Genomic DNA, 12,578 nt, shown 5'->3' with positions numbered 1-12,578 from the left:
ACAGGAATCAGAAGAGAGCTGAGGAGCTATAATAAAATCACACAAAATGGATTTACAAAACAATAAATATCATTAGAGGTCAAATGGGACATTCTGGTATTGACCACAAAAAGGTCAATACCTCAGGAACATACAAAAGTTATGAATGGATACATACCTAACAGAACAACCCCAAAATATATGAAGCAAAAAATGACTAGAAGACAAAAACTCAACTACAGTTAAAAATTAAAATATTTCATTCTCAATAATTCAAAGTACAACTAAACTGGCAGTTAGAAAAGATATAAAAGTCTTGAACAACACCATTAACATCACACTGAATGGACATTTACAAAACACTACTCAAACAAAGGCAGAATACAGATTATTCTTTACAAGCACTTATGGGACAGTCTCCAGGAAAGAAAGCATACTAAGACTATTTAATAAGTCATAATAAATTCATTTAAAGCATGTTCTCTAAGACAAAACTGAATTATAAGACATTTGGAAAATCCCTAAATATATGGCTATTAAACACCATCCTTCTGAAAAACCCATGCTTCAAAGAATAAATCACAGAGAATTTAGAAAATAGATGAAATCAAATGAAAACAAAAACACAAAATTATCAGTATTTACAGGATGCAGCTAAAGCAGTGCATAGAAGTAAACATACCTTTAAACAACTAGAAAAGAAAAAAGTTTTACATCAGTAATCTAAACTGTATCTTAAGAGAAAAAGAGAAAATTAAATGAAAGGCAAGCAAAGGACGGAAACCTTTGAGAGTGGAAATAAACAGAAAAACAGAGGGTCCGGGCACGGGGGCTCACGCCTACAATCCCAGCACTTTGGGAGGCCAAGGCAGGCAAATCACAAGGTCAGGAGTTCAAGACCAGCCTGGCCAACTTGGTGAAACCTCGTCTCTACTAAAAATACAAAAATTAGCCAAGCGTGGTGGCAGGTGCCTGTAATCCCAGCTACTCAAGAGGCTGAGGCAGGATAATCACTTGAAACTGGAAGGCGGAGGTTGCAGTGAGCCGAGATCGCACCCTGCACTCCAGCCTGGGCAACAAATGCAAAACTCCGTCTCAAAAAAAAAAAAAAAGAAAAAACAGAGGAAGAAACCAATGATGTCAAAAGTTGCTTCTTTGAGAGCATCAAAATTGTTAAGCCCTTAGCTAGAACTGACCAAGAAAAAGAGCTAAGATACAAATTACCATAATCAAGAAAATTAACTTTAATCACTATTGATTCTTAAAAGAATCTACCAGGCACAGTGGTTCATGCCTATTATCTCAGCATTTTAGGAAACAGAGGCGGGAGGATCACTTGAGCCCAGAAGTTCGAGACCAGCCTGGACAACTCAGCAAGAACCCATCTCTACAAATAACAAAAAATACATTTTAAAAATTAGCTGGGCATTGTGGTGTACATCTGCAGTCCCAGCTACTCAGGAGGCAGAAGCGGGAGGATCCCTTGAGCCCAGGAGTTCGAGGTTACAGTGAACTATGATCGTACCACTGCACTCAGCGTGGGTGACAGAGAAAGACGATGTCTCTTAAAAAAGAAAACTAAAATTAAAAGGCTAAGAGAGTACTATAACTTTATGCCAACAAATTAGGACAAGTTAGATGAAATAGACTAACTCTTAGAAAGACACAAATTAACAAAACTAAGTCAAGAAGAAATAGAAAACTTAAGTGAACCTGTAACTGCAAACCAGGTTAGTCATTAAAAATTTTCCCACAAAGTGAAGGTTGACATGGCTACACTGGTGAATTCTAGTAAATATTTAAAGAAGAAATAACACTAAACTTACACAAACTCCTTCAGAAAACAGAAGGGAAACGCTCTCCAATTCATTTTATGATCCCAAAACCAAAGCAACGTAAACATCAAAACAAAACAAAAAGCTATAGACTAAAATCCTAATTAAAATAAAAAACACAAATGCGGCCAGGCACAGTGGCTCACGCCTGTAATCCCAGCACTTTAGGCGGCGGAGACAGGCAGATGCAGATCACTTACGGCCAGGAGTTCGAGACCAACCTGGCTGACATGGCAAAACCCCACTGTCTCTATGAAAAATACAAAAATTAGCCGGGCATGGTGGTGCATGCTTGTAATCCCAGCTACCTGGAAGGCTGAGGCATGAGAAATGCTTGAACCTGGGAGGTGGAGGTTGCAGTGAGCCAAGATGGTGCCATTGTACTCTAGCCTGGGCAACAGACGGAAACTCTGTCTCAAAAAAAAAAAAAAACACACACACCAAACTGATGCAAAAATCTTTAACAAAATATTAGCCAACTGAATCTAGCAATGCATAGAAAGTATCAAACACTGTTAACAAGTCAGATTTATGCTAGGAAAAAAAAAGTTGGCCTAATGTCTAAAAGCAATTAATGTAATATACTATATTGTTAAAGGACAAAACCACATGGTCATCTCAACAGACACAGAAAAAAAGCATTTGACAAAACCTAATATCCATTCTTTATTAAAACCTCACAAACTAGGAAGAAAAGAAAACCTCCTCAACCCAATAAAGGTTATCTACAAAAAAAATCTTTAGCCAACATCCTGCTCCCACCATTTCTATTTAAGATGGAGGTTCCTGCCAATACAATAAGGCAAGAAGAAGAAATAAAAAGCATCAACTTTGGAAAAGAAATCTTTAGGTATAGAAAACATAATCCTGTCTATAGAAAAATACTAAGAAATACAGAACAATATACACACACATACACACACAGTAGAAAACAGTAAGTTTATGAAGTTTGCAGGATGTAAGATCAATATACAAAACCCAATTGTAGTTCTATAATAGGTTATATTTATAAAAATTCCACTCAAAATATAGTCAGAATTAAAAGAATATTTTGAATGTATAAGATTTCTAAACTAAAAACCACTAAACACTGAGAAAAATTATAGAAGATCTAAATAAATGGAGAAAAACTTTCCATGATTATGAATTAGAAGACTCAATATTAATAATTTTGCTTTAACTGATATATGATTCAACACAATTTCTATCAAAATTCCATATTTTTCTTGCAGAAATTAACAACCTGATCCTAAAATGTATATGGAAGTATCAAGAATTCTAGAATAACCAAAACAATTTTGAAAAAGAAGAAAATGGAACTTGTACTTCTCCATTTTTAAAAAGCAGTCTAGGCCGGGTGCAGTGGCTCACGCCTATAATACCAGTACTTTGGGAGGCCAAGGACGGTGGATCACTTGAGGTCAGGAGTTCGAGACCAGCCTGGCCAACATGGCAAAACCCCATTTCTACTAAAATACAAAAAATTAGTTGAGCATGGTGGTGCGTGCCTGTAATCCCAGCTACTTGGGAGGCTGAGGCAGGAGAATCACTTGAGCCCGGGAGGCAGACGTTGCAGTGAGCTGAGATTGCGCCACTTCCCTTCCAGCCTGGGTGACAGAGCAAGGCTCCATCTAAAAAAAAAATAAAAAATAAAAAAGCAGTCGAAAGCTACATTAATCAAGACAGTGTGACATTGGCAGAAGGACAGAAATATGTATTAATAAAACAGAACTGACAGTCCAGAAACAAAGCATGACATTTATGGTGTCAACTGAGTTTCAACAACAGTGTCAAGGCAATTCAATGAAGAACAGATACTCTTTTCAACAAGTGATACTAGAACAATTTCCCAAATTCTACTGCAAAAAAATGACCTAAGGCACTCACACTTCACACTATAAACAAAATGTAACTCTGACTTAATATAAAAGCTAGAACTTCTAGAAGGAAATAAAGAAGCAAGTCTTCGTGTCCATAGGTTAGGCAAATCTGTCTCAGATATGATATCTAAAGCACAATCCATACAAAGAAATCCATAAATTAAACTTCATCAAAATCAATAACTTTTTCTCTTTGAAAGACAACATTCAGGGAGGGGGGAGGGGGGAGGGATAGCATTGGGAGATATACCTAATGCTAGATGACGAGTTAGTGGGTGCAGCGCACCTGCATGGCACATGTATACATATGTAACTAACCTGCACAATGTGCACATGTACCCTAAAACTTAAAGTATAATAAAAAAAAAAAAAGAAAGACAACATTCAAAAAGTGAAAAGAAGCCACAGATTGGGATAAAATATGTTCAAATTAAATACAGATGCTCCTCAACTTACAACAGGGTTATGTCCTGAAAAACCCATCATAAGTTTAAAATATTGTTAAATCAAAAATGCATTTAATACACTTAACCTACCGAACATCACAGCCTAGCCTACCCTAAATGTGTTCAGAACGCTTATCACTAGAATATTCAGCAAAATCACCCAACACAAAGCCAATTTTATAATAAAGAGTTGAATATCTCATGTAATTTATTGAATATTACGCTGAAAATGAAAAACAGAATGGTTGTGTTTATTCAAAGTATACTTTCTACTGAAAGTGTATTGCTTTCATACCACTGAAAAGTCAAAACATTTTACATCAAACTACAGAAAGTTGGGGACTGTACTGATAAAGCACTTGTCTTTAGAATTTTTTTAAAAGAAATAAAAAACCTCTTCAACTCATAATAAGACAAACAATCCAATTTTTTAACCCATTTATGACAGAGGTTGCAATTTTTTGAATTTTTGCAATCAGACCTTGGCAATGACCTTGAGCAGTAGGATATAAATAATTCCCAAATGCTTAGAGTTCCAATGACGGAACACGAGGCCTGAGTTAAATGCCAAAACATTTGAAGAGAAATTTCACCAAAGACATACAAATGGCTAATGAACACATGAAAAGACGTTCAACATCATTAGTCATTAGGGAAACGCAAGTCAAAACCACAATGACACACATTCGCCAGAATGGCTAGAATCAAAAAGACTGACAATGCACCAAGTCCTGGTGATGACGCAGGGAAACTAGAACCTTCAAACATTTTTGGTAGGACTGCACAATGGTAGTCACTTTAGAAAACAGCGTGGTAGTTTCTAAAATGTTAAATATAAACTTTCCAAACAATCCAGCAATTCTATTCCTAAGTCTGTAAGCAAGAGAAAGAAAAACATATGTCCACACAAAGATATAATAACCCCAAAACAAAGCAATCCAAATGTCCATCAACTGGTAACTGGATGCAATGAAATATCACCGAATAAAAGAGAACACCTACTGACAGACTCTGACATGAATGAATCTCAAAAAAAATATGCTAAGTGAAGGAAGCCGGAAACAAAAGCCTACATATTAGGATTCCACTTATATAAAACTTCTAGAAAAGGTAAATCTCTAGAGACAAAAGCTGATTACTGGTTGCCTAAGGCTATATGTGGAAGCAGAGGTTAACTGCAAACAAGCAAGGGGGAACTTTTTGGGATGAGGAAAATGTTTCAAAACTGGACGATGATGATGGTTGCAAACTATAAAGTTACTAAACAAATTTAAATTCAAAATTTAAAAATAAAAAGTAAAAAATAAAATTTAAGCCTGAATTTAAAAAAAAAAAAAAAGATTGTAGAGCATATATCTATCAATTGAACAACTATTAACTGAATTGTTTACTGTGCACCAGGTGCTGTTCTAGACAATGGGAACCAGCAATGAATCAAGCAAACAAAATCCCTGCGATTTTCATACATAATTTAATGACATGAGATGAATGAGAACATAAATTTAAAAAGAGATGCTACATAGAAACTAAAACAGGTTAGGGATAAGATGTCTAAAGGGCTACTTTAGGTTAGGCCATCTGCAAAGATTTCTGTAAGGAGGTGGTCGTTTAAGATGAGCTGAAGCATTAAGGTGGTTGGCCATGTGAAGACAAGAAGAAATATAGTTCTAGTCAAGAAGGAATAGTAATGGCTTGGCATGTTTAAGGGACAGAAAGATGGCCAGAATGGCTGAAGCATAATGAGTAATGGAGAAAGTGGATGAGAGGAATCAGACTATTGTCAAGGGGCCAGACTGAGTGGAGTCCTCCAAATTAATGAATATAGATGTTATTCTAAGTATCGCTGAATACCATTGGATAATTTTAAGTTTTATGAAATGTGCATATCATCTCTCCCATAAAAATCTTTTCAATAAACACATTCCACAGTTCTTTAATAATATGTGAATAAGATGTAAAATTGATGCTTCGGTTATCAGATATTTGAGTATAACATACTTTTCAGTGCTTGTGTACCTTGTATATTTCATTTTACTTATATTGATTATCTTATACCAACAGTGAAAAGGTCTGATGTTATCTATTTAACAATTATTTCCCAAGTGCATTAACTAATTCAGCCTTTCAGCAGACAATACTGCTTTCCTCCTTAACAGGCTAATTTCTGTGCCTACTTTCATTGATTATGAAACATTTTACTACTGCCATCCCTGCCTCCATTTGATGCTTTGCTTTCCCCAAACCATGCCATCTGTTTTCCCTAAGGTCTACTAAGAAAGTTAAAAAGCATTGGCATTTCAGACATTCTAGCATCTTTTGAAATACACAGGAAGGAGCTTACTTCTCCGGCATAATAAAGTGCAGCAAGGACCAGAGCTCTTTGAGGGAATTCTGAAGAGGGGTCCCCGTAATCAGGAGCCTATGGTTGGACTTGAAATCAATCAGAGTTTTATACAATAAAGAGTCATCATTCTTCAACCGATGGGCTTCATCCACTCCCAGAAAGGCCCAGTTAATACTGCCCAGCACAGTCTAAAGTAAAAACAAAACAGAACGAGCCACCAGGTCAGAAGGGAACCCACAAGTGCTTTCAAGTGTTAATTATCTCTGTATAAATACCATTACAAAGGTATAAATAGACACATTTATTCTTCGCTGACAATATATATTAGGACTCTTCTGTTTATTCTGTTAGTTGCCAGATTGGTAGCTATTCAAAAGAGAGTATCATCATCTAAAAGGTATAGGTGGGCCTCTTATACCAGCTATTACTGCATGCCCCACAGCAAGAACACAAAAATTGCTATGCTGGGCAAAAATAAAACAAAAAAACCACATGATTCTGTATTCTCCCCTTAATTATGGTCCTTCTCTTGCCTATTCTCCACCCCAACCCTGAAGCACACAAACACCAAGAGCCACCAAACTCAACTTGTTTGCACTTAATACCAATGGGATCTACCTACCACATCTATTTCTTAGCAGAAAGGCGGTATTTAAAGAGCTTCTTATTTTTGTCCTCCTCACAAAGACCATTCACATCATCTTTTCTGGAGAAATGCCTTAACAATGATACAATAGGAAATGCCTAAGATGACATTCAAGGGAAATACCTGAGATGGCATCCAATGACTGACAATAATCTCAGGTAAGTTACTGACCTATTCAATACCCTTTCATTCTGTTTAATTCAATTGGACTTGGTGACCTAAGGTCCCCTCATCTATAGGGTTCTGTTTTCTATTTATAACGTTAATATCCTTTGAAAAGTAATTTTTCTGGTTCTTCATTTGCTTGCTTTTTGAAATAAGAGAAGAAAAGTAACATGGCAAGTAGGAGGTACAGACCCTACCATTTGTTTTTTATTTTTAACTTTCATGTATTTATTTTTAACATGCTCCACAGAACAGTAACAGACCCTACCATCTGGACAAGTCGCACTGGAAAAGATTTAGCCTTTTGGATATTAATTACACACCTTATCTTTCAAGAGGATCTCATATGTTGTTATAAGTGCGTTGAACTTCAATCTTTTGGTTTGGGAATGAATCCATTCATATTCCCGTATCTATAAGAAAAAAACATAATTAAGACATAATTTCTACTTCTACCTTTCTATATCACATAAGTTTTGTGATTGATGTAATAGAAACATGCCAAATAAAAAATAAATCTGATTAGAATTCAATGAATATCTCACATTCTAAAATGACCTAAGCAACCAAACTATAAAGCAGTAAGAGTTAGAATTAAAACACTGACCACCAAACAGCAAAAGCTTTATTGCCAGAATCAAAAGAAACTGGCCCCCAGAAATACATCTAATGAAGAAAATGCACTTCATCAGCTACTGAACCCTGGTGACTGGAACTCAACAAGGGATCTCCCAGATCCTTAGAAATTTCTTTTAAAAATGCGATTTATTTACTTTTTGAATAGGAAAATACATATATCAACAAGTAAAACAAATTCCAACCTTTGGAATTTCATCAACCATAGACCAAAGAGGTATGTCCCCCAACAAAAAGGGAGGCTTATATGATGAAAATATAATGCAATACGTATAATAACGTTAATGTAAAAGAACACAAAGATGAGCACATTCATACTGAAGTATAACTGGACACTCAGCAAGCACGAAGACTCATGACAAAGCTCTTGCAGTTTGGCTGTCAAGTTAGGAACTGGAGAACAAGACAGTAAGTGCCTGCAGGTGATCACCACCAAGTGGGGGTAAAAAGAACAAAGAAAAGGAGAACTGAAGATAGCAAGGAAAACTTCTCTGACTACAATTTTTTAGAGTTCATTTGCTTTGTTTGCAATCATTTTTGGAATGTAGTGCTTTAAGCTATTTTGTAAACCTGTAAATTTCTCTTTTTTCGTCTTTAACAGTTAACTAATGATTTAACAACGCTAAAACTATATTCTTAGAAACTCAAAATTAGGCCAATGAAAACAGCCAGTGTTTAAGTTACACAATTTTAATGAAAGTATTTACCAAAAATAAATTTGAATTTGTATGAAAATATATGGTTACAACATGCAACTCAAATATTTAAACATTGCTAATGGCTTGCTCTTATTACAAGCAATTTCCCAGAAATAGTTTATATACAGTGATGAAAGAGCAAAGCTCTAGACTAGATAGAAACACCTGTGTCCGAATCTGAGCTCTGCCACATTCTTGCTTGCTAGGGTCGCGTGTTAAGACTCTCTGAGTCAATTCTTCATCAGCAGCAGGAAAGAATGCCATCAACTTTGAAGACTATCATGAAGACTACAGGTATTACACGTAAAGCACCCAGCGCAACATCTAGCACACAGTAGGTGCTTTAAAAAAAAGTTACTATAAAGAAAAGATCTGCTAAACAAAGATAAACTTAAGTCACTGTGTTCTAAATTCATGATGCCCAAATAAAGTTTGGTAACAGTTTAGGATAATTCTTATTTCTACAGTCCTAAAATAGCTTGTTTTCCTTTACTTTTATTCCTTTTTTATAAGTTATGCAACCTCACTGTTTAAGAAATTAAGAAATTCGAAGAATGATTATTTTCAGTAATATGTCTATTGAGAAAGCAAAAATAATATTAATATTACACAAAGTATTAACTCCATATTATCTCATATAAAGCAATCTTAGAAGTAAAAAGGGCAGAGAGAAGAAAAATTTAATATTGCAACCCAGCTAAAAGAGATTCCCACTCACATACTGCTGTTGCTTTTTAACTAGTAAGCATATTTGTTAAAGAACATCTGAGTTGCACTTTTGTGATAGATAAACCTCCTAATATTGAGAACACAGCACAGTATCAGAATAATAACCAAAAATTTTACTGATGATCTACTAAAGGCTTTAAGTCAATTTCTAAATTACATTTATAACACAGATTCTATCCCAGCTCTTTTTGTTTACACACCGTATTTCTGCTCATCAGGTCACCTATGTAAACCACTACGTTAATCTCTGGTGCCCAGATTTCAAACTCTCTCTGCCATGAGGTGAGGGTGGATAAAGGGACGACTATAAGAAAGGGGCCATACAGCTGGTGTTGGTGGAACAGGTAGGAGAGGAATGATATGGTCTGGATGGTCTTTCCTAGGCCCATTTCATCAGCAAGGATTACACTATTATTTCTGCAGAAAGAAAAAATAAATAAAAACAAAAAAATCATTAGTTCACCAAAACACAGAATGTGCATAAACAGCAATGACACCAATGCTTCACAATAACAGCCGAGCAAGGTGTCATTCATAAGCCTCAAATGTATTTCTTCTCATCTGCAATTATTTCAGCTTTCGACATAAGGAAGAAAGTAGAAACCATAAAAAGCAGAACAAGTGGCCTACCTAGACTTGGATTACTATGACAGCCTTGTCAGACTCTTTACCTTTAGGCTTTTCACATCACCTTCCATAGGCTATCTTTTATCACTGAGAAGACAGGCTTTGTAAAAAGTGAAGACAAGCATGTAACCTTAGACTCCATCAATAGAGAAAGCTATCAGCACCGCTGGTGAATCCTATGGCTGGCCCACCCCATTCCACTGCAGGCCACTGGGTTGTTTAATGCCACACACACTATTTCCTAGACCTACATGTACAGGTGCATGGGGCTTGTTTTAAATACACTTTGGTCTAAAGCAGGGGTAGGCTACAGATCATACTTGTGGACCCCACCCTAGATATACTAAACAATATATGGAAAAGGGCTGACAAACACCTTTGGAGATTCTGACTCAAGTATTCCTTAGACCAGACCAGGATTCCCCACTCGGGAACCCAGCTGCACAGCAGAAGGTGAGCAGCGGGTGAGGGAGGGAAGCTTCATATGTATTTTCAGCCGCTCTCCATTGCTGGCATTAGTGCCTGAGCTCTGCCTCCTGTCAGATCAGCAACGGCATTAGATTCTCATAGGAGCATGAACCCCACTATGAACTACACATGTGAAGGATCTACATTGCATACTCCTTATGAGAACCTAATGCCTGGTGATCTGTTGCTGTCTCCCATCACCCCCAGATGGGACCGTCCAGTTGCAGAAAAACAAACTTAGGGCTCCCACTGATTCTACATTATATAGTATAATGTAATAATAATAGAAATAAAGTGCACAATAAATGTAATGTGCTTGAATCATCCAGAAACCATCCCCCTCCCTCCTCCCCAGCCTGTGGAAAAATTGTCTTCCACGAAACCGGTCCCTAGTGCCAAAAAGGTTGGGAAGCACTACCTTAAAACCACAGTTTGAGAAACACTACTCTACAAAATGGGCTAGATTTCAACAGGATATTAATGGAAAAAGAATATCTAAGAAAAATATTTAAAATTGAAGAAACAGCCAGAGTTAGGAAAATATATTTGGGAAACAGAATACAGTCATTTTGGCAGGAAATTAGGATTACATGTAAGACATCAGATTGCAAACATTATAAAAAGGTTCTGGAAAATAAGGACACTGAAAGTTTGCACATATATATAATATGTGCTTAATCAGCAAATCAGAAAGAACTAAAAGTAATTTATGAGTTAAAGGCAACCTAACTGATTCAAAAAACAAGACATTTAATTCACCAAAAAGACATAATTTCTAAAAATACCTTCTGTGTTCTACAAACTAGCTAGTTTAAAGGGTAAAATACAGAAACTAAGAAGATCACACTTGGGGAAGGGAGAATGATGAAGCCATACCCCTATACATCTCAGGTACACCTAATTTTCTACACAGTTTAAACGACGTAGTATATTCCTTTGAGTAATTTCCTTCTTATTTCCCTCACTTTTCAATACTATTCAGGAGGAAGCACAGTTAAGTTTCTCCAGTATTTCCTGCCCCTAGAAAATGCCATTGTCTACATATACAGACTACAGTAGGTTTGAATTGATTCACCTGTTTTTCTGGAACCAGACCAAAATAGCACATTATGTAATGTAGTAACATTCCTGTGACCAGGGCTTAACAGGTGCTTGAGCCCTTTTCAACTGATTTTTATTCCTTTGGTTTAAAGTAAAAAAATGCTGGCCAGGCACGGTGGCTCATGGCTGTAATCCCAGCACTTTGGGAGGCCAAGGCGGGCAGATCACTTGAGGTCAGGAGTTCAAGACCAGCTTGGCCAACATGGTGAAACCCCGTCTCTACTAAAAATACAAAAATTAGCCAGGCATGGTGGTGCGTGCGTGTAATCCCAGCTACTCAAGAGCCTGAGGCAGGAGAATCACGTGAACCTGGGAATCGGAGGTTGCAGTGAGCCAAGATCACGCCACTGCGCTCCAGCCTGGGCAACAGAGCAAAATTCAGTCTCAAAAAAACTAAAAAATAAAAAGACTAAAAAATGCTGGCCAAGGACTGTACACAAAACACCATGTGACTCTGGATGGGTACACGGCACCTTTGTTCCTAAGAGCCTTCAATTATAAAATGAGAGGATTAGATCACAATTAAAGTTCATCTAACTTTTATTAACTGTCATTTAGATGAATTAGGTCCCACTATCCTCTAAAAGGAAAAATCATTTTTAAGCAATTCAGAATCATTATATCAAACCCACATTCTCAATCTTCTCAAGACACCTAATTTTCACAACTGAGTATTAAATATTGTACTAGATTTTATCAGATAAAAAGTAGGAGATGGTTCACTTGGGGAAAAGTCACTGTAAATGCATCTCTATAACTAGAAAGCTTCCTTTCAGCATTGAGGGGAAAAATATTTTTTAAGCTGTCCTTTTTTTTTTTTTTTTTTAAGGTGAAGTTTCACTTTGTCACCCAGGCTGGAGTGCAATGGTGCGAAAATGGTTCACTGCAACCTTGGCCTCCTGGACTCAAGCGATCCTCCCACCTCAGCCCCCAAGTAGCTGAGACTACATAAGCATGCCACCATGTCCAGCTAATTTTTGTATTTTTTGGTAAAGATGGGGTTTTGCCATGTTGCACAGGCCTG

The 12,578-nt window shown here is 36.6% G+C and overlaps 1 protein-coding gene across 10 annotated transcripts in view; it reads right to left on the bottom strand.

Moving 5' to 3' along the window:
- Nucleotides 1-12,578, bottom strand: part of CHD2 (chromodomain helicase DNA binding protein 2) — a 127,928-nt gene that overhangs the window by 64,794 nt on the left and 50,556 nt on the right. For all 10 annotated transcript variants that reach the window (XM_003952732.5, XM_063794352.1, XM_009429878.4 and 7 more), the window contains 3 exons: nt 9,559-9,775; nt 7,619-7,708; nt 6,482-6,672 (listed from right to left, as the gene is read on the bottom strand). In XM_003952732.5, the coding sequence (XP_003952781.2) occupies nt 6,482-6,672; nt 7,619-7,708; nt 9,559-9,775 (498 nt within the window). The remainder of the gene's footprint in view (nt 1-6,481; nt 6,673-7,618; nt 7,709-9,558; nt 9,776-12,578) is intronic.

Source organism: Pan troglodytes, chromosome 16 (genome assembly GCF_028858775.2).
Source record: "Pan troglodytes isolate AG18354 chromosome 16, NHGRI_mPanTro3-v2.0_pri, whole genome shotgun sequence".
NCBI lineage: Eukaryota > Metazoa > Chordata > Mammalia > Primates > Hominidae > Pan > Pan troglodytes.
The sequence above is the reverse complement of the archived record's forward strand: the minus strand, read 5'-3'. Positions and strand labels throughout refer to the sequence as shown.